This window comes from Lycium ferocissimum, chromosome 9 (genome assembly GCF_029784015.1).
Source record: "Lycium ferocissimum isolate CSIRO_LF1 chromosome 9, AGI_CSIRO_Lferr_CH_V1, whole genome shotgun sequence".
NCBI lineage: Eukaryota > Viridiplantae > Streptophyta > Magnoliopsida > Solanales > Solanaceae > Lycium > Lycium ferocissimum.
The window spans coordinates 13,618,978-13,642,897 of record NC_081350.1 but is presented as its reverse complement, the minus strand read 5'-3'; the positions used below and the strand labels follow the sequence as shown (position 1 = coordinate 13,642,897).

General features: G+C 37.7%; 1 protein-coding gene across 1 annotated transcript; it reads right to left on the bottom strand.

Moving 5' to 3' along the window:
- Positions 1 to 1,877: 1,877 nt before the first annotated feature.
- Positions 1,878 to 23,485, bottom strand: LOC132029669 (uncharacterized). The gene is made up of 22 exons (XM_059418981.1): positions 22,252 to 23,485; positions 16,663 to 16,778; positions 16,084 to 16,289; positions 14,587 to 14,706; positions 13,038 to 13,166; positions 12,823 to 12,948; positions 12,356 to 12,411; positions 12,164 to 12,263; positions 11,946 to 12,063; positions 11,350 to 11,559; positions 8,924 to 9,257; positions 8,516 to 8,609; positions 8,165 to 8,273; positions 6,670 to 6,941; positions 6,442 to 6,569; positions 5,888 to 6,122; positions 4,975 to 5,163; positions 4,584 to 4,873; positions 3,670 to 3,874; positions 3,348 to 3,590; positions 2,455 to 2,534; positions 1,878 to 2,377 (listed from the first exon to the last, which is right to left on the bottom strand). The coding sequence occupies exons 1-22, from the start codon at positions 23,067 to 23,069 to the stop codon at positions 2,230 to 2,232; spliced, it is 4,326 nt and encodes a 1,441-aa protein (XP_059274964.1). The 5' UTR covers positions 23,070 to 23,485; the 3' UTR covers positions 1,878 to 2,229.
- Positions 23,486 to 23,920: the final 435 nt, after the last annotated feature.

Below are 23,920 nucleotides of genomic sequence, written 5' to 3'. Positions count from 1 at the left end.
TTAGGCCATTCAAAAGAAAGGAAGTTTCAAGTATCTTGGGTCTATTATTCAAGGAAATTGAGAGATTGACGATGATGTCACACATCGTATTCGTACAGGGTGGATGAAATGAAGGCTCGCATCCGGAGTCTTGTGTGATAAGAAGGTGCCATCTAAAGTTAAAGGTAAATTTAACAGAATGGTGGTCAGATCAACTATGTTTTATGGGGCGAAGTGTTGACTAGTCAAGAACTCGTACGTTCAGAAGATGAAAGTTGCGGAAATGAGGATGCTGCGATGGATGTGTGACCATATGAGGAGAGATAAGATAAGAAATAAAGACATCCGGGGCAAGGTGGGAGTGGTCTCTGTGGAGTATAAGATGGGGGAAACGAACTGCGACCGTTCGGGCATGTGCAGAGGAGATTCGCGGATGCCTCAGTTATGAGGTGTGAGAGACTGGCTGTGGACACTTTTAGGAGGGGTAGAGGTAGGCCGAAGAAGTATTGGAGAGGAGATTAGATAGGACATGGCGCAGGTCCGACTTATCGAGGACATGACCTTAGATAGGAGGCTATGGAGGACACGAATTAGGGTATAAGGTTAGTTGTTAGCCGGGTCTGTTATACTAGTAGTCTTAGTATTACTAGTAGTCTTAGTATTACTCTTGTTGTCTCTTGTCCTTTGATTTATGCTACTATATGTTGTTTTATGTACTTCGATTGTCTTATTTATAGGTGGTAGCTACTGCTCCTTTTTTCAGACTGTTTTATCATAGTTTTTTCGCTTTCATTATTTTCATTTCCATACTACTTTGATTGCTTGTCCTTATCTGACATTTTCTTTGCCATGCTTTCTCTTGAGCCGAGGATCTTTTGGAAACAGCCTCCTTACCTTCCAAGGTAGGGTAACAGCACACTTTACCTTCCTTCAGAACCTCGGTACGTACACTTTACCTTCCCTGCACTTTCATTGTGGGATTCCACTCGATATGTTGTTGTTGTTGTTGCATGTTTGACTTGACACACCTCTTATTTATAAAATGATAAGTTTACTTTATCACCCTATGAGTATAATAAATTCAATATTTTGAAAAATGTATTGAGAAATGATTATAATTAATAATAAGGTAATTAGAAATTAAGTGATAAATTATGTATTGATTTTCCAAACTAGACAAGTAAAGATGAACATGTATTTTTAGTACAATGAAAAAGTAAAAATTGATGGAGGTAGTACTATATAATTGCAACTCTTTTAAGTTCTTTCCGTTTTGAGATTAATGAAGACACTTCCTAAAGTGAGATTAACGAAGCGTCTAGGTAGTTATTACTCGAGTGAGATTTTTGAGGGAGTTTTTTATTTTATACTCCCTCTGTCTCAATTTATATGATACATTTCCTTTTTAATCTGCCCCCAAAAGAATGATACATTTCTACATTTAAAAATAATTTCACTTAAACTTCCCGTTTCACGCTTAATGAAATGATTTAAAATCACACAAATATCTATGACTTATTTTAGACCACAAAGTTCAAGTCTTCCTTTCTCTCTTAAACTCCGTGCCTAATCAAACTGTATCACATAAATTGGCACGGAAGGCAATAGAGGATATTTGTCCATCAACTTTAGAGGGGTATTTTGGTCTCTTACCATTTTCATTTGGAGCATCCCACTTTTAATATAATATGATGCGAAAAAGCTTAGACAAAGTGGGAAGAAATCAACCAACACTTACCCACATTTTAAACAATCTTATTCTACGGAAAACACACAAAAGAGAGAAGAGCCAAGCTACTTTTGCACTAGTAGTCAGAAAATCATACAAGCGGGGCCCTTTACACAGTAGAAGAAAGGAACTAAGTCCACATGCCGGAAGGCAACAAAATTGGAAAAAATTAAGGTAGGAAAGCACATCTTATTGAATAATAATAAACTAATAAACATCACCCTTAAGATTACAAATTAGAATTTCAGAAGAGGGATCTCTTGGATATTTACAGTGAAGAAACACAACTGCACAACCAAAAGTGGGGGGTGTTACACAATGAATGCCTCTCTCTCAGTATTTCTATCTACTCTTTCAACTTTCTTCTGTTTTCTACCCAATTCCTTTCTACATCTGTGACAATTCACTATCTAACCGCCTATATTGAAAAAAAAAGCCAAAAAAGTGGGTGATGCAGAAAAATCAAAATCAACCCAGAAAAAAGATAGGGTGTTAGCGGAATATCCCTGCTCAGCTGAGTATTATGATTGCCAAAACAGTTCGAAGTCATTGCTGTACAACGACCTATCTTGAATCTCTAGATTAGCGACATGCCAATTTACGAGCTGCAATTGGATACATTTACACAGAACCAGTGCGAAAGGAAATATCCACCACTCACTTTCATCCCTGCAAGAACATGCAAAGTTTCACAACAGTACGAAATTGTATAAATTTCACGTGACAACAAACTTCAGAATGCTTACATGTTCCATGGCTGGAAGTAAGGAAGCTTTCTGCTTGACTGGGTGCTATAGTGGACATATCCACAGACAAATGCGACGATCTGGTATGAAATTAATGATATACAGGGTAAGCAGGCATAATCGGAAAACTGTTGGTTAACTAAAAGTTAATACACCCTCAAGTGAAGGGTTAAGACAGAGAATGGTCCTAATCTGTCAATAGAAAAGATCAGAACTTGTGGTGACAAAAGAATCAGAGATGCAACTCAGCTAATCTCAGTGGATCAATACACATCCCAAGTAGTTTTGGCAAACTAAAGACTGAGACGTATTTGACTTGGACAGGGTATTGACACGACTCATGAGTGTCAAAAATGTGCACTGTTAAAGCAGAATGGTACTTTCATTGAACGAACTTTTTTTGGTTGTAGACTATGTAACTGGGATTCTGATAATAATATATGCTAAGGAAGTGGGACACTATTTTTGAGATAAACAAGATAAGGGATATCCAAATTTGGGAGAGGAAGTAGTTCCAAGTGATCCCATTCTGAAATTTACAAAGATCTCAACTCCAAACAATTGACACTTTACCAGGTAAAAATATCGTAACAGATGAAAAGAACAGAAATCGACTAAGCATATTACCAGAGAAGATGTAAAGTCCTATACTAAAGAGACTTTTATAACTATATCGAGCATCAACGATATTGCAGTTTTCCCTCAATCCCAGAGCATGACACATTAAGAGAAAAAGGAAAGGCAGAATGCAAGGACCACTTAAAGAATGCTGAACGATTCTGGACCCCTATGAAAGGTATACAAGTTGGGAAAGGAACAGATAGATCACTAACACAAGTTCGCGACAGCATAGTTACTTTTCTTTTTCAAGGGTATAGGGTAAAGGCACTTACAACATTAATCAGGGATGTAATGTTCCACAAAGCATATACACGTGCAAGACCAGCGGAACGCCTTTGCCCATGACTGAAGAGAGCATTAATTCCAGCAGGAAATGGAAGTAACATCCCAAGAGGTAAAACAAACAAAACCAGAAAGACATCTGCCAAGGAAATTGAATACAGCTGGAGCAAAGTAAGCAGCACTAAACTAAAATCGCCAAGCAGCAGTATCGAAATGACCAAACCAACAAGATCCTGCATCATTAACAAATATGTCCTCAGTATTGAAACTTAAAGGCCATCCTCCAAGAGACACAGAGAGAGTGGGGCAGACCTGATGACCAACTGGTTTAGTATTATGGATTAGAAAAGAGAGAACATAAAACAGATCTCTTTTCTCCTTGAGCATCTTTAAGTTGTCAACGTCTAAAATCCTGCCGTAAAGCTTCCGCTTTACAGTGCTTTTGCCATCCCCCCTTAAATTTGATTCATCTCTTAGATAGCCCACAGGACTCTGCCCGTCTATGCTACTGCTATCACTGCAAAAAATGAAACAAATAGATCAATTAGGGAATGATGTGAAATCAATATTGATACCTTGCCTCACAATAAAAGGTGAAACTATTTGGGCCTAGTCCAAATAGAAAAAATGGGAAACTGGTACAGATAATGTTCAAGGATGCAGTAGCTATGAATTGCTCTTCTTTTCGAGCAAGACTCCAATTTCAGAGGGACTTGCATATTATAAACAAATGCATTTAACTTGCAGATATGAACTAACCAATGTAGGATCTTCAGATGATTAAAACTCTGCCCTCTTCTGACACTCCCCCCCCCCCCCCCCGGGGCCCCCTTCGTCAGTGACCACAAGATATTTTCTTATAGAAATTTCACAATAAATGACAACAATACAAACAATGCATATAAGATTCATACATATATAATATGTATTCATGACTCAAATACAAGATGCAGATACAAGTGGAACGAGGAGGTCACGGGTTCGAGCCGTGGAAACAGCCTCTTGCAGAAATGCAAGGTAAGGCTGCGTACAAAAAGACCGTTGTGGTCCGGCCCTTCCCCGCGCATAGCGGGAGCTTTAGTGCACCGGGCTGCCCTTTTATACAAGTGGAACGATGAGAAGTATGAGAGTTCAGATGGACGAATGTCAAAATGGAGGGGACTGGGGGCAAAAGGCAGGAGAAACCAAATAGAATATCTGAAGGAAACTCTAAGTGCACACCATACCATGATAGTTGTTCACTTCTGGAACCTTCATCAAGACCTTCAAAAGGCAGTAGTCCAGTTTCTTCTTCGATAACACACACCAAAAGTCCAAATTGAGTATAGCTGTCAGCTGTTGCTTGGAACGATGAGAGATCTACACGGATACCATAGATCCTTAAAGCAGGATTGGCAAAAGTCTCAAGCCATCTAAGCACCGGGCGAAACATTGTACTGAGGCAACCCCGACGTACCAAACGCAACTGAGCATTCAAACCAGCCACAAGACGGTACCATGTAGTAGGTGGAATGGACTGAAAACAATTGCATATCGTAAGTACAAAGTGATTAAAGCATCGAAAAATCCATACATCTGTCTCTAAATTCCTTTTTTGTTTTGTAGCGGATGACTAACCTGACTCATCAGACTGGTGATAACATTGTCATTATTCAAAGAGAGTGGAGCCATATAACTTCCATCACCACCAAATAGAAGAGACATCGGAAACCTCTGGTGAAGACTAGGAGGAAGATCGCTTCGTTTCTCATCACCGCCAAGAAAAAAGTCCACATATGCTAGCATTAGATCAGGTGTTGCTGCCACCTACAATCATGAAGACCTATAAGGTAAGGTTGAGAAGTCATTCTCGAACCATATGCTTCAATAAGATTTGCTTTTGGGACTCTAAACATATGATCAAATAAAAACAGGGAAAATGACACTTAAACATTTTTGCAACTGAAAAAGAAAATCATCACTAATTTATTAAGAAAAAATTTGATTCAACATCTGACATATCCAGGCATCATTTATAATATCTTAACCTTTAGAAGCGGTTGAATATGGCGGAAAAACAAAACTTAGATGGAAGTCTTTAAGGTTTAGGAAGAAATAGACAGTGGAAAACTGAGGAGGCAGTGGATGAAATCAAAATCTTGACTTATAGCACGTAAATGGCAATAATACAAGTTAAAAGGCACACATCAGTATGGCCTTTACTAACAATAAGTAGAGCTACGCCACAATAGAGATGCTGTTTTTCCTGCTCAGCATGATATAGTTGTCCTCTTAAGACCCTGACAAAACGAAGATGCTGTAGTTTCAAACTCAACAACCTTTATCGATGAATAAATGAAGTTTTACTAGAAAAATACCCAAGAGACTGTCACCTCCATAAAACAAGCATACATAAAACCAGAGTACAAAAAATGGAGTTTGAACAGCAAACAATAGAAAGAAGCAAAATTTCACACATTCTAGTTTCTAAACATGCTTAAACACAAAATTATGGCAAATGATACTCGATCAAAGTCCAGTATAATCTAACCTTCAGCCCCTCATAAAGAGCACGTGAACGACAAGAACGTAAGCAAGAATGATCGTATTCTGATCGAACAAATTCACGAATACGTTGTAACTTCATTCTACGCCGCCATTGCTGCCATGACCATGCAAGAGGATACACAAGGATACAAAGAATGCTATGCACTGCTCCTTCCCACCATTGGTAGGCAGCAATAGTGTTAATCTCATCCACAAAGGTGTTGAAGGCACCCTCATATCTGTCAGATAAATACAGAACCACTGAATAGCTATTTCGCAGTTTCTAATTTATTCTTTAAAAAAGACAGATAAAAGAAACCAAATTTTAGGAAAAAAAATTAAAAACGAAGAACAATCCAGGGAAATTGGAAGCAGAAAGAGATTTATCTATCCTACTCCCTAGTTTTCCCTCTGAAGTAATGCAAGAGAAAACTTGAAAAGAACCGATCCGAAGAAAGACTTCAATGAAACATGTGTAACAGCCAAAGCAAGATATTCAAAACAAAAGAGTAAACTGAAGATACCAGGACAATTAAAAAAAAAAAAAAATCATCTTACACGACTTCTTTTATTTGCTGGGGAGGTGTATGAGACAGATGCCAAGGTTCACTGAATGTATTTGGACCCAAAAAGTACAATCTATAGACATGGCTTTGCGACTCCTCAACCCTGTTTGTTTCCAAAACCTGAGAGAAAGACAGTCAAATTCCACCTGAGCTAGGAAGAATGTATACAATCTAATACAGTGGACTGTTGTATGTCAACAAGCAAGACATTTGGGCAAACCTCATTCAGTGACTCCAGAAATGGAAATGAGTGATCAATTTGAGAACCCTGTTGTGTGGGAGCAGGACCTGGTGACTCATCGACACCAACAAACTTCATCCGAGCTACACTAAGAACTAAGGCTAACAAAAAGAGAAGACCTAAAAGGAGAAGAACAAACAGCCAAGGCCCGCCAAATGTGTAGATTAGTTCTTCAAGAGCTGTATAACAATGAGGCATATGGTATCTTTCTGAAACACATTTGTAAGGACAAGGACGTTCTGTAACACCACCTATTACAAGGAAAGCTCCTTAAAGTCAGTTTAAAAGTAATCAACCATAAATCAGCACAGAAACTGTGTAGAGAAGAAAATTTGACAAAATTCGAACAAATAGGTTAAGAAATAAAATATGTCCACAATGTAGAAAATACAGACTTATACAGGTTAATTTCAATGATATAGATGTTTTGAATGTTTCTTAGTGTATTTTTTTTTTTTAAATTGGAAAAAGAAAAAGACACAAGATGTTTCTTAGTGTCTTGACCGATTCATTTCAAATCCCACCTAAACTATCACGTTTTTATCAGTTCCATATTTAAACTATGCCTAGTTTATGTTACCCTTCTGAGCTATAACTTTCAGGTGCTAATTTCCCTTGCTCATACCCCCCTCACATTATATGTTAAGCAATTGTGTTCACGCTCCCAAGAAGCTGAAAAAAAATGCCAAGCAGCACTACAGTTGTTATTTATTTTTTATTTTTCCAGATTTCGTTTAGATAATTAATGGTTTTAATAATAGCATAAATTCTAACTAAATAAGTAAAACTAAAGAAAAACTAAAAAGTAAAAAGGAATTAAAAGTTAAAGGTGAAGAGAAAAACACAAGGAACGCTACTTTTATCCCATTTCACCGTGAGCTCTCTGGCTGTAGAGAAATGGGAGCAGATCAGTTCTCATTTAGTTCTCATTTGTTTTCACAGTGATTTCAGTCTATAATCTTTGATTTTATCGTGTCTTGGGGTTGAAAGGTGTGAATAAGTATCGTGAACAAAGAAGCCCTAAACTTTGAGAGGTTGAAGAACATATCTATATATGTCCGCAAGTTGTCTTTCTGTGTCCTTCCTCTATTTTGCTTAGATGGGTTTTTTCGCCCCTCACGCGCCTCTAAGGAGGTGGTTACATGCACTTTGCCATCTTTCAAGCCAAGGGGGGTGGTTTTAGCACCTGGAAGTTATAGTTCAGGGGGTAACATAAACTAGACATAGTTTAAGTAAGAAATGGTTCAGGGGGAGTAACGTAAACTAGCAAAGTTTAAGTATGAAACTAATAAAATGAGATAGTTTAGGGGGATTTTGATCCATTATCTCTATTTTCATTGAACTCCCCCACCCCACCCCCCAAAAAAAATCTACATTCAGTGAAACTAACTTATATCTGGCCTCTTTATTCCCTTGATTATACGGACTAGTGAAAGCCTTTGCAGCTGCTATAAACTCTCGTCATTTGTCATACCTCGGACAGAAGTATAAACAGCTCGATGTGGGAGCTCATCATTCGGGCATGAAATACAAAGGGCACTATCAGATCCTGTGACATTCTTGAAAGTACCAAGTGGGCATTCCTGTACAGACACAACAGAGGGATATTCCAAAAAACAAGAAAAAAATCACCCATCCAGTCATTTCCAAATTCAGAGAAGAAAGAAATGAAACATACAGAGTTCGAAAAGGCAACACGCCAATGATATGAGAAAAGTAACAACCACCCCCACCCTCCAGGAAGTTCTTTCTTTGACCTTCTCTCAAGCTGTTTCAAGTAGATCCTTATACATAGAAAAGCTTATAGATGTTATTTGGCACTTACCGCACAGAAAATTCCATAAAGCCCTTTTGGGCATGGCTTTCCGGACAAAGTTCCACTTCCACCAATACCACCTTGCTCTCCACCCAATCCACCCCTGAGGAAACAGCACACATGAAGCAGAGAACTTGATAAGAATGTCAATTACATGGCAAAGTAATCTGAGTAGCAGCAAAAAAGTGCAAGCACAAGAAGACGTAATATTTGGATATTTCAGGTCTAACTATTTGCATCTGTTGATAGTGCAATAACACTGTCTCAAAGTAAATGTTTCATGACTTCACAAAAACAAGATCTTTTGATGCATTCAATCATGGCATTAGCAGCACACTAGCACACAGAAAATAATGGACTAGACCAACCAAAGATGCACTAAAGATGACTACCCAAGCTATCCTTATCTGCACAAACCTTGCATAGATGCTTCCATTCACAGTCGCTATTGGCTGATACACATCTCCAGTAGGAATGTCTGACCAGTGAAAGTGTATTCGTCCACCACCTCCACCTCCACCCCCACTGGAACTGCTATTACCTCCAATGCTTGACATGATTCCAGATTCACCAAGATGCAATGATTTCAAAAATAATAGGATACTTCCACCAGATCCACCTCCAGGCCCTATGTACTGACCTCTACTTAGATAATCTTTCTTCCTGAAGCTTTCTTCAAAGCTGTCCCCGTCAGAGATAACTTTGCCTTTAACCGACAAATACGTCAGGGGATGCTCCCATGAACCCATCACTGCATTCGGATGGCAACAGAAAAGTAAGAAAGACAGCAAACAAAGTACTACAATACCCAAAGATGGCTTAACGACAAAGCATTAAAAAAATAATCGTTATTCATCACAGATGGTCAAACAATAGCATGTAACTGGACCTCATGGGGAACTTCCCAAATTTAGAAATAGAAATAGCAGATATACGTTGTTGATTTCAGACTCCTCCGGTAGAGCCAACAAACATTCAGTGAATCGTCTTGTGTTACTAAGTTTCTTGAAATGCATAAAGCACCAGGATAACATTCACACCAGAATTGACATAGCTTGACGAATTATAGGTATTCAAGCGAAAAACCTGCACCTGATACAGGCTTTAAATAAGTAAAAGCACATGGAAGTTGACAGGTAAGAGAATTTGTTGCAAATGTGATACTTTTCTCCGACATATTTGAAAAAAAGAATATATCACATTTTAAAAGGTACATTTTCTTGTTCATTAACGCTTTAGTTTGAAATAACCAGCAGAGCTTAAAGAAGCGAAGTGAGCTTAGAGGAACAATCTATAACTTTTTTCCAAGACCCTTTATCTGTTTATTCAAAGTTCCATCCTAAGCAAATTAGCTAGGTCCAAGATGGTTGGTCTGGAACAATCCCATGGATAACCTGATCCACGCCCTCTTCCCTCAGCAAAGAGAAACAATCAATCATTTTATCAAACAAAAGTACTTAGACCTTAGTGAAGGAAGCAATTACAAGTTGGAGATTGGAGATGAAAGGAAGGCACATGAAAAACGGCACCACCTCGTCTCTATTGGAGTATATGGGAACGAGAGAAACAGAAAGCATTTCACTTGTACTTTTGGCGAAGGAGAAGATATTTTTGTATCGTTTGTTGGGCAAACTTGGTGGAAGACAACTGTCTCAAGCAGTCACACGCACACCTTGTACTTAACTTTCGACACCGACTTGGTGTTTATTACTGAACCTTTCTTATTTATTTTTAAAAAAAAGGTATTTGGAGCTTAAATGGGGAAGTGAAGAAAAAGAGGAAGAGCACAATGGAAGAAGTAGCATTAGATTTCGGATACCATTATCCTTTGGAGAACGCGAAGACCCGAGACCTTCAATCGAGGAACACTCAACTATGCCTCAATCCCAAATAAGTTGGGCCAACAACACAAATCATTTGTAACTATTACTTGATTAGCAAAACGAGAAACTCGCAATGTCAGGCGTACAACTGCTCGAGAGAAAATGTGGACCAATTGTTTCAACACTTTTGGTTGATAGTCAATTATGGTGGACGATACTGAGTCTGATAGGAATACAGCAGACATTAAATGCTACAGTACAGGACGTGACGTTAAGCTGGATTTTTTGACGAAGGATTAGAACTTTAGAAGATGTTGAGCATGACAAAACGACCTTTGGCTAACATGTGGGTACTTTAGAATTAAAAGGGAAGCTTGGGGAAGTGTGGAGAATGATTTTGTCATGAATGCTAGACTCTTGTAACTGGTTAAATTTGGGTGCACCAATGAGGTTTGTATTAGCGTAGATAATTTCATATTATATGTAAAGAAACAAATACTTGTGCAGATTTTTTACTTATGTATACCAGTTGTACATCGGGAATTTGAATGAGATATCTTTCCTTCAAAATATTAGTAACTGAGGTGATCAACTCATCCAATAAAATCTGATTTTTGGATCAAAACCGGATGAATGCGGAGTTGTTCAGACCTCAAATTGAATGTAAGACTCTCTATGGATGCAACAAAAAGAAGTGGCATTAAAACTGTTGCAGCTTAACATTTAAATTTCTGCATTACAAAGCTTACATTGTCCTTTTGCACTTAAGCCACGGCATGCCATGATAATGATCCTACTACGTATGGAGGAACTTCAACATCATATGAAGAATTTCCACCTTTAATACATAATCAGTAAAGCAATAGATGTTTATGCAATTTGTTTCATTACCAAACATAATATATCATCCATCTGCATGTTTTCACTTCTCATATACAGAAAATCTAATGTTAAATTATGATAAAGCTACCACAGGGAAGAAGTGGAAGTTGGGGATTATCGTCAAGAAGACAAACTTACCCAGAACACCACCACCAGAGGTTGATCCAGCTAGGCTACTATTCCCACTTCCACTGCCGAGTTCACATGGCAAATTGGGATCTCCATATGTGACGCCACCCCCAATGCAGCTTCCATTATAATATCCATATCCGCCTTCACCCCCATGACCAGCACCACTACCAAGACCATTGCTCAGAACCTTTCCTTGGCCTACTCCCCCAGTGCAGCCTGTGGAGATGACAAAATGGAATAGATGAACCAATGGGGTTATATGTTGCATTTAGAGATAGATTACGTAAATTGTTGTAGTTTGATTTGTTTGACAGAGTAAATATTGAAATTTGCATCTAAATTTGGGGTTTTTTATATAAGGAAAATTAGACCTTTAACAAAGAAATTTGAACATTCAAAGCATTGAATATTATATATTCACTAGTATTTCTCAAGCTTATCAAACATTTTGAATATCCTAAAGATGGAAGCGTGCAACATTAGATCCGAGCAATCACTAAACCCAGCCTAAAGAAAGCCAATAGATATTAAAAACTGGAGGTGACATAAAAAGACTTAAGACGATCACATCAAATATAAACTGAGGGAAATTAAGATCAGACCCATCCCCGATGTGCTAATAATTCCATAAGGTTGCACATCTATAGTCCTTGCTCTGTGGAAATGAACAACAGATCCTTCTATGAGGCCTTCAACAAGGATATCTTCAACTCGGCAGATCTGCAGATAAAGGAAGAATTAGAGTTGCACAAGTGCCATGTACAATCTATGTGCATATCATATACAGATGTCTGTTTTGATACTGGGCAGATAATAGCACCTGTAATGTAAACGACAGTGAAGAGTTCACGTTGCAGTCTTCAGGAGGGTGGAGCAATTCAAAAGGGCAACTTGGACTATCACAGTTCAACTTCGGTTTCCTACCAAGCACCAAATATCCTATTAGCAAATCAAAGAAGCATCTTGGGTAAGGAAAAAAGGGGGAACGAACAAGGAGTAATTGGGAACTCACACAGCATCAGCTGTTGCATTTCGTGAAGGACCACGCAAAATGGATCCTGGCCCAATCTGCATACAGTAACAGAAAAGTAGTCAAGAAAATTAAAAAGAGATATAATACATGGAGCAAAGTGATCAACTCAAACTACATATGAGGTCCCAGAAAGGGAATACCAAGCTCCTCAGGAGCTGAGGCAGAACATAGACCAGGTGAAAACCTGAGCAAAACGATGCTCAGTTAGCACCTTGCGAGGGAGACAAGGGGAACACTAACAGTAACAGCAGATATGCATATGTACGCGTAGACTGTGGCATACATTATCATGCATCAGATACTGATATCAAAACACATAAAAGATCAAGTGACCAGGAAAAATCAAGTGTGTTGAAAGAAAGTAAGTATAGAACCAGTTACAAATCTATTGCGCATCGCCTACAAAGAACAGAAACAAAAGGATACAGAACAAGATATCTGCTCACATTGACACTGTAAAACAAAGACAGTACTAGTCTTTGAGCTTCAATGGCATCTCCTGGTCCAGATAAATTCAGTAATCCTTGGCCATGAACTCCAAGATTTGCATTTGAACGAATTTGAGATGACTCCTGCATAAAACGGCATTTAGAAGACATCTCAAATGAACAAGTGCACAAAGACAACCAAGAAAAACAAGCAACAGAAAAAGAAAGAGCACCTTAAGAACAATTAGGTTACTAGCCTCAACCATTGTTGTCTCAACATTTTGATCTCCACCACCATCAATTACCATTTGTGAATTCCACATCAAAAACATTTTGACAGACATTCGCAGAGCTCCAAAAACCTGAAAAAATCAAGTCAGATAACATTCACTGCAAAAACTTCAGAACTACATTAATATAAGACACAGCATTGGGGACAATGAGTACAAGAGCTGCAATTTAACCATGCTTCATGTGTTCTAGAAGCACAGTGAAGATCTTATGCCAGAGAAACTAAAAGCATAAAACCATACAAGCAAAAGTGAGGCTGGATGAAGTTGGTAAGAGCATATAACATGACGAGAACAACAGCGAGTTAGACCAGACATTGTCAGTGAATAAAACTCCAGTTTCTCTTTCATATCAATAAATTACAAGAACTCTACCTTAAATTCTTAATCATGATACAAACATTATCTACAACCAAATACGGAACTATATGCAGAGGATCCCAGGTCATTTGGCTGCTTATAACCCCCAAATAATCATCAAGGAAAGTGAGATATAAGCTCTCCTTTGCTCCTAGACATGCCAATCATTTTTGCAATAAACAAAAAAAGGTGCTGAACCACAGTTTTAAACTGGTGCCGCACATTGCACAAAATTAAGACTCATCTTCACTATCATTGCGTCCAATTTTTTCCAGTAAGCAAAACAATTATAACCAAAATCTGAGGTAGAATCCTAAATCATTTTGACGTATAGGTATAACTTCTAAATCATGTAATGCTAAATAAAGAAGGTTCTCAAGATAACTAACTCAGTATGATTTTCAACTTATATTCAGTGAGCTGTTGTGATACTTGACAGCTTTTGGCGTCTGTAGTAAAAGAAAAATCACTTTTAACTTTTAAGTACAAAAAGCATAATTCAGCAGCGTGAAAAGCTGGTACCAAAGCCAAAGAAGCCTGTTTCAGTCTATTCAGCTGTGGTTACCCTGGAGCCTCTCTACATTGAAAATTATTTTTATGCTTTTATATTACAGTTCAGAAAATGTAAGACTTCAAGGAGACCTTTATGGCTAATTGTTAGTTAAGCTGTTATTAGGGTAAAATTACAACACAAAAAAGTGAGGAAGCCTGATGGTTAGCTAAGCTTTTTTCATCTTTCATGTATAGCTTTAGGAAACACATGGAACGTTGCACAATCTTCTGATATAGATGCAATTATCTAGCAAGTATCTACATTCTGCAGAAAAACACGCATGCCACAATATGTAATTGCATCTGTTGATGTTTCCAGTGGTCAATACACGTAAATGCATCAAAAGTTTGACATTCTAAAGAAGTGAAGAACAGCTATAAAATGATTCAAGTAGAAGCACAAGCTAGATTCAGTGAGAGTTTACCAAGACACTCGTAAACGAAAAAAACATGTGCAAAAGAGTTCCCAATTAGAACATCCCATGAATACTTCCGATAACCAAAAAAAAGGGGCTTGCGGGGCAATACAATGGTAACGAAACAACAAAATCTGTAATTGCAAGGAGATTCAACCACTTACCTTAATTATAGAATCACTCATCAAAAGCTCTTCTGCCAATAATTCAAACTCTGACATCGCGTAACGTGCCAGCCCGAAGCTCAGTGTTCCACGACACAAAAGGCTAATTTGACCTTGGACCTATATGAGAGAGAAAAATACTCATAACCAGAAAAAACAAAGGCAGAGTGCAAGTAGCAGGAAGCTGGAGAACCTTGTGATGCTCTATGCAAGCAAAGTTTCCTAAGGGCATTCATGAAGTTACTTAAAGCTAAAGGTGAAAACAACCCCCTTCACTACTTCGGCTTTTCAACGGCGAAAGTAAATGGATTATTCAGGCTTCTGAATTATCAAAATTCTTCAATTAAATATAAAAACAATTTTGAGGAAGAGGTCTGAATTACTGGAAAAACAAAAAAGAATTGGAGTCTTTTGTATCAGTTTCATTTTTGAGAGCGCTTGGACTCCCACTCCTCTTGAGATTTTTTGTTGCTATCTTTTACATATTCCTTTCACATGTAAGGAAATCAAGTTCTTTTTAAGATGAAAAGAAGTTAGATGTCAAGCGGAACTAAACCTTTTCAGCTTCAATGCCCATCCTGTGACGCATAATCTAGAACTATCATGAGTTTTATAATTTGGAACACAACTCAATTTTGAAATTTATCTGACAACGCATCAGGTTATCTGTACTCCTTAAAAGTATTGGTACAGCATCAGTACAAACAAAATTGAGGAAACTAGAACAAACCCTTCTTTCCAATCTAAAATCTACTTGTAGAAAATCAAAATCAAAGAAGGCAAGTTAAAGACACCTCAGGAAACAAAAAGTGGAGCCACAAATACTAAAGTAAAAAAAGACAATTAAGCATTAATTGCAAAATGATGCAGCACTCATTGAGAAACATATGTAATATCCTGAGGGCAAGAGTTTGGTATGCATATAGAATAAAAGAGTAGGACGGGACTATCTTTCTAAAGAATAAACAGCAAAACTTCTTACCACAGCTCAGGGAAAATTTAATTTCTCTATGATGATTCACTCAATAGATTCAGTGTCAAATAAGTTCAATTTATTGAGGTCAGTGTTGTCAAAGGCGCGCTTGAGCCCTGAAGCAAGGCTCAAAACATGTTGAGCGCTTCGCCTCGCTTTATGTGCGCTTCAGTGTCATCATCAAGGCTCTAAGACGTGCTTTTCCATGCCAATGAGCCTCTCTTGAAGATGTGACACTAGATAATTGATATTTAGCTTTATCGTAATGTTTTTACAATTTCTTTGTCCATACATTTGTTATTCATGCTTATTATTATTAGTCTTGGACTAAACATATATATATGTATTTTGCACCATTGCGCCTTTTTTCATTAAAGCCCACGCTTTATTTGCGCCTTTGCGCTTAAAGCCCCAGCTAACCTTAAGAGCTTTTTTGCGATTTTCGCTATTGATAACACAGATTGAGGTACACATATAGTTACTCCCATTAAATGACTGAAAACGGAAAAGAAAGATTCATCAACCTGAACGCGACTCCACAGCAAAGGGACAGCAGCCTTAGCGTGGTTGCGAATATAAACATTCGTCAGCAGTGGCTGGGGAAGATCCAACAGAAGCGTGTCTGTAGAAGTTGATCTATTGTGGTTGTTAACAGTAAGACTGCGGGGGACATTATCATAGAAAGTTCCTGCTGCGCCTGCATTTTCGGCGCAACCACGACTACTTCCTCCTACAGGCAGAAAAACGGAGGTTGCATTGGCTTTAGTACCAACTGAACACAATGATATAGAAAAGTCGAGCATTTTACCTATCCAAAGGCCACAATTAACTACATATTGAAGCCCACATGATAAGGTTTATTTACCACGAGTATTTCTAGAATAAATCCTTCATCAAGACGAGAGACCATGAACCTGCTAAGGGAATAGATGCTATGTAGAGATAGCTAATTGTTTAACAGACCGTGTGCAATATAAAATCCAAAAGCATGAGAAGGCTAATTCTCCATGGCTTGGCTCCCTTGTCAACTATTTGAGAGATCTTCATATAAAAGATGTGTGAAGTAGAAGATTCTTAAACACGTAAGATAAACTTAACCTTACCATATGCAAAGATTTCTGGTTCGTCGTGTCTACTAAAGATATCCACAGAAACTCTTCCACCACCTCCACCAGCAAAACCATCACCTCCACAAGCACTAATTCTACCGACTCCAGTCCTGCATTTGGTGAGAAAGAAAGGGTTAAATAGCAGTGCAGCTAAAGGCAGTTGACAACTTTTTGCAACTTAAGACATAAATAACTGGGCTAGGCAATTGTAATAAAATGTCAACAAAGCCTGTCTTCCAGGAACGTCCAAGATATGAGAATACCACATAGAAAGCATCAAATTAGGTATACTCTATGCGTGAGAAATATATCTTGATTACAAATGTAAAAGTTCAAGCTAAACAATTGGTTTGATCCAGAAAACTAAGGAGATACAGCAGATTTAGAAAAGTTCAGAATTTTTATACGTGCGCTACATATCAGGTGGAAAAAGTTATTTAAGAAGAAAATCATTTATCCTATCAAGTTGAGTTGTAGTTGCCCAGAGATACTTAAGGTTAAAACTGGCTATTTTATCCATCATCCAGATTGGCAAGCTTCATAACCTAGTAATCTCATCTCCTTTTTACTAATAAAAGGTCGAAATTCAAGTGTCGAATGAAAGAATAATTTTATGTGCTTATGTTTTCCAGCCACAAACTGTCTCCTTGTTTCTTTCATGTGCCTCCTAGAATTAACTTCTTCTTTTTTTAAAAAAAAAAAAAAGGGAACGCTATCTCCATGGTGATGTTAGGCACTTGACAATTTAAAAGGACGAAAATGCACCATTGTTACTCTATGTTGCATGCGCAAGAACCACAGGACAAATGCGGATCACCTCATTTGTGTTGCAGCTTTGCCACAAAGATATTTTTTTATTAGAAATTTTGCTAAAAAGTTATTGGCCCTGGCCATTTTCAACATACCATAGGTGCACCCTATAACAGTTGGAGTGGCATCGGCAAGCTATCGGATGAGCACAATGAGGAGGAAGATACGGAAGAGCGCCCCACTGTGTATCTATCATCTTATACAGAGAGGAATATGAGAACTTGGGAAGGAAATCAGGAATTAAGAATGAATACAAACGGAAATGCATCTCTATTGTTTCGTTGTTTGTTGTTGTGTAAACATGAAATAACATGTTGCATAGATAGCTGCTAGAGTTTTGGAAGGTCTAATATATGTACTAAGCTTCTTTCATTTAACACCACCTTGGTGTATATTACAAAACATATTCCTTTTTAGCACCTCATCTTCTCTAGTAGCAAAACTCAAACAGATAGAAATGGTCTAACATCATAACTTTTTCTTCTTCATTACTTCTATTGCTGGCAGCACCCATCCTATTGAAATAGTCCTTCAGTAGAGGTGTTCCCACCCACAAGTACCCCTTTCCCGAATTGTACTATAATTTCCATTCCTATCCTCCCTCTTTTTTTGTGACGATGGTGTCCAAGCCAACTTGTGTCCACCTCGACTATTTCACCAAGTACCTGCTACCTCCATCAAACACAGGTAACGGGTAACTCCATCCACCAAGACTGAAGCAGATGCGAAGACATCACATAGTGCTTTTTGCCTCCATTGGAATTTGAACTTGAGACTTCATGTTTCTCCTCCCACTTTATTGATCACTATGCCACACCCTTGGGTTATTCCTATCCCCATCCTTTGGAGGACAATTCATATGCTCCACAAACATAGCAAAAGGTAGAATCTTGGCCGGAGCAAACCCCCTATTCTATTACCAGACATAATTGGGAGAAGGTCATCATACAAATAGAATTTATTTGAAATATTTGAAAAGGCTCTCCGCATTCCTCATTTCAACTACTTCAAGTTGCATTACCAGCCTTTTCAAAGGTAACACTTGTATATTTATCCAAAAATCAAACCATCAGATATACCAGGTCTGAAAATAAGTGTAATTTTCGATATCTTTACTTATCGAAAAGGTAACACTTGTATATTTATCCAAAAATCAGACCTGCCACAAACAGTTACAGGTCTCATAGTTACATAGGAGTATTCAGAAGATCTTCAATCCTATAACAAAAACTCATATAGAACCTAAGACATCCATAAATGCTTCTAGATCTTCCATATACTCCTGTTTACACCAAAAGTAGAATAAAGCAAGACAGTTCATTTTCATCTTCTGTAGAGAATTACACTTATTTTCAAAACATCTAAGGTTCCTTTCACTCCACACAGACCACCAGATGCAAGCTGGTATAATTCTCCATCTCTCTTTGTGGCCAGAAAGGTTGGCATAACTATTCCACATCTCCAGGACTTGAACAATTTTCTCAGGCATTATCCATGTTAACCCTTTCAAATTGATGAATAAACTCCATATCTGAAAGGTAGTCTTGCAGTGAATAAAGAGGTGACTAACAGTCTCTGCCTCTTCACCACAAAAGAAACACCTTGGACTAAAATTAAAACCCCTTTTCATGAGAATTTCCTGAGTTAGTACTGCCTGCTTAGCTAGCAGCCAGACAAAACAAGAAACTTTGTAAGGGATCTTAACTTTCCATATCAATTTCCATGGCCAGTGGTCAATCTGGTTTCTGTAATTGTTAAAAGTCTTGTATGCCTCCTTGACAGAAAACTTGCCTAGCTTGTGATTCTGCCAGAGTAGGCAGTCTTCATCATCAGATGGTCCGTTAAATTGCTTCAAGGTCTTGTAGAAATCTGCTAGTCTTTGAATCTCCCAGTCATGTAGTAGTCTTCTAAAACTCAAATTCCACCCCTGATTAGACCATACCTCTGCCACAGAGGCATTTTGGTGCAGATTCAGGATATATATATCTGGGAATAAGAGTTTCAAAAATTACCTTGTTCTAACCAATTGGCTGGAATTTGAGTTTTAGAAGGAATATAAATGATTGGGAAATGGAGAGGATATGTCTCTTGCTTCAAATGCTAAGCAACGTTGTTTTGGACCATAACAAAACGTTGTTTTGGACCATAACAAAATGGACTCTATCAGTTGGATGGGTCATCCCAAGGGTATTTTTTCAGTTAAAAGCAGTTATAGTATTCTGGAGTTTAGCAACAACTGTGAGTTCTGGCCTCTTAAAAAAATATGGTACAACATTGCGCCTATAAAATCCGTTGCTTCTCCTGATTAGTGGCTAAGGAGGCAGGCCTCACACAAAACAATCTCCAAAAGAAGGGTTTTCAGTTGTGCAGCAGATGTTGATTATGTGAAGAACAACCTGAAGAAGTCACCGACCTTCTTTTGCATTGCAAGGTTAACAAATCAGTTATGGAATTTGTTTTTGTCAATATTTGGTATGTCTTGGACCATGCCAAACTCCATTACAGAAATGTTGAAGTGCTGGACCTAGATGTCTTTTGTACTGCTCTTTATGAGGCACTTCCTAGATGCCTCAATGACATCAAGGAATTGACTTGAATAATTAAACAGGATAAAGCAAATCATAGATTTAGGACCTTTTTTATCACGTAGCAAATTTATTTTTATTTTACTTTTTTTGAGTCAAAGGTAACCAAATTTTTTTGAGTCACGTAGCAAATTTATAAAAAGTTGTACTGGCACCAGGGTGGTGTATTTGAGTGTGTGTTACAAAATAAAATTCAATTTCTTTAGTGCACATGTAAGTAACTACGGAACTATCAAACTACATGTACCATTTTGCATCCACTGTCTTACACCAAAGATCTATACTATTAGACAAAGTTGTTCTTGAGCTTCACAGTGATTTCCTTTCTTTCTTTTAAAATTCTCTGGTTTCTTCCCTCCATATCACCCGCCATACTGATGCAGGGAGAGTATTCTAGAAGAATAATTTAACAAAATCCATATCTCCTCATGCAAGTGGGAGGATATTTTTTTTTTTTTTTTGGGGGGGGGGGGAGGGGGGGGGGGAGCAGCACAGTGCAGGTTAATTTATTGTCTAAACCAAGACATGAACTTCGTGATTCAGATCCATACACCTGGGATGAAAAGCACGTCCTTTTGGTATGAAGGAAAAAATAAGCTGTTGTTTTCAATGTGAAGGTCATATGTCAGAGCTACTGTTAGGTTATCATCAGTGGTGCTGGTTCATGGTACATAAGCTTTTTCTACTGGTTCTACAGTTTTGAATAGATCTCTTAGTTTCTTATGATGCCGCCCACTTAAAAAGACATACTCAAATTCATTTTCCACTTTGAGTTTGAAGGGGCGTGTTAGAATGTTAAAGAATTAGTGTTAGCATGTTAGAATTAAAGGAACAGAAGAGTTAAGTCTTAAGCATCATTGTTTTATAAGAATTGAATCTTAAGTAGGAACTTGTCCCACATTGGACAAACATCATATGTGTCTCATATTTAAGACTTATAGAGGAGTAGAGCTTGTACTCCCAAAACAGCCTCCAGGCTTTACCTGTTACACGATAAAGATGTAGACCTTGCAATCATAAAAATATCTAGTAATCAATATTTCTCCATCTCATGTTTTCTCATAGTATCTAAGGTCAGTATAAAATATTTGAATCTCTATTTTGTTCGGCGTAAATATTTGAATACCAAACTTGTCAAGATATGTATTTATAAATTACTACCATATATAGATAAGCAAGGAATCTTTCAAATACCTATGACTTCAAAAATATTCATACAATCAAACTTTCATATTCCTACTTTCAATATGCACACTTCTACCCAAACTTTATAAGTAGTCTATGCCTTGATGGAGATATATTGTACCCAGCGCAGCACAGAGGAATTCTTTCTCATCATGAACACCAACTCCAGATATGTCTTATCCTTTCTTGAAACGCTTGTTTCTAGCGATATAGGATACTCGGATTAGATAAAATTACTAGCTTTCATAGGCTACCACGAAGATTCCCAAGAAGCACGTCTCCAACCCTAGTGCTTTAATGTAGGTTGATCTACTCCTGTTATCACTTGAGCTAATAGTAAGAAATTCTGGGCCACATGTATTCGTTCTTCTTCTACAGTTCTACTTACTGGGATTCTGTGCTGCTGCAACTCCATCCTCCTAAACCAACTTATTTTGATGCATTCAAGCATGGTTCCTCGAGCCTAATCACATGTATCTAGCTAACATATTTAATGATATCGAACAACCATGCAAGCAAGTACAGTCTCTTATATAGAGTGAGAAAATTTGGTATAAGCACATTTCACAGTGATATGATACCATACATTCGCTGAAGATTTTCATTGAAACGCGATATAATCATTCACAAAATATCCAGTGTAAACCAAAGGTTCATTGCATGTATACTAACTACATGTTGGAGCACCTTTACAAGTGACAAACTCCTTTTGTTTGTCCCACAGGTGCAGAGTTCAAAAACAACTCTACTATCTCCTATCAATTCACAGTCTAACGAGTCATCATCCTATGAAAAGTAAACACATTCCGGACACAAACATATGCACCTACTCAACACTTAAGTATAATGGGATTACAAAAATAGCAATATAGGAGAATATCCACATTTCTAGTAACACTAAACTAATAATATGGAGGAAATCAAGGGCACAGAGATATAGTACTGAAAACTGAAATTCTAAATACATAATAAGAATAGGAAAATAAAGCGAAAGAAAAATTACATCTTATAAGCTTTGATGTAGATGCTGCCACCAGAGCCGCCGCCACCTTTGACACCCCCATCACCTCCATCAGCCAACACACTTCCATTGACTTCTAGAAACTTCTCGACCAACAGCATTATCCTACCACCTCCACCCCCACCATAATCCACATTCATATTTGTCGTCCCACCTTTACTTCCATAACTCCACGGCTCTTGCAATGTAGACCATCCATAAGCATCCCCACCCCAAACATCATCCTGAATCTTCTTCTCATCCGTCAAACAACACGCACCTCTTCCCCCATACCCCCCACCAGCCCCCTCAACTCCTTGTGGTGTCCCACTCGTCTGAGCTGGCGCTGACCCCGCCAAACCAGTAGTATTCACAGTAGAACGATTACCAAATGTCGCGTTATCAGCTACCAACTGAAATGTCCCCGCTAATATAACCGAATTCTCCCCTAAAGTAAAGTTACCAGTAACATTAATCCCAACTTCACAACCATAGGAAGTACAATTTATGGTAACATTAGGAAGGACATAAAAATTCCCCTTCCCTTCTATATACACACTCTTAGTAATATTCAAATTGGATACAATCTTACAAGTTGTATCCAACGTACCAACACCCTCAAGATCATCCTCACATGAAACCGAGGGTGGGTGAGGTGGGGGAGGGGGTGGGGCAGGTGGTGCATAATCTTGATGAAAAAGAATCAACTCAGAATCAATATCATCATTTAAATAACCATTAATTACTATAGGGTTTACAAAAATAACCAAGAAAAGTAGAGTTAAATAAAGTGAGGAGAACAAAGATAAAGACATAGCCATTGACTAATATTATTATTAAAAATAGTCATCACATCAAAAAGTGATAATAAAGATCGGATTGTTGCATCGCAAAAATTCGACCCAAAAATCAAAAACCCAAACAAAGATTAAAGCTTTATACTTAACAAGACAAAACCCAAGTTGGGTTTTTGCAAGAAAAGTAGTAAAAACAACTAATTTGGGGTTTATGGGTGTATAAATATAGTCTTTAAAGAAGAAAAAACCCTAGAAGTGATTTTATTTTTTTTCTAATTTTGATGGAGAATAACAGAGAGGTTTCGAAGAAAAAGGGTTTATAGAGAGAGAGAGAGAGCAAATGGGGGAAAAAAGCAAAGGAGAAGAGAGATGAGAGATGATGGGATTGGGGGGTTTTGTTTAATGGTGAAGGTAGGTAAAAGGTTTGTGAGATTAGGTAGGGGTGACAACCTTGCCTAAAATCTTATACACTTTACATAATTGTACATATGTACCTTCCCTATTAAATGGGATTTAATACAACTTTTAGTTAATTATTTTTGGAAATTTTTACTAAATGTAGGGGGTTCTAAAGATTGTAAAAGGAAAATAATCCTAGGTAAGAAAAGCTTTTCTTCCAAGAGAGAGGGAGAGGGAAGAAGAAGATTTCCACCTGATTTTACATTGATTTTAATATACGTGCTTTGTGTGTATAACTCGTGTCAATAAATATAATTTTTTTTTGTTAAATCACACAGAAAAAAATTGAGTTAAAGGAAAAAAATTCAAATTATGGAAAGGGCTCTATTGGCTCGAAATATTTAAGAAGTTAAAGGTATTTTCTTTTATTTACATATTCGACAATACAAGAAGATTTAGAAAAATATACGCACTTA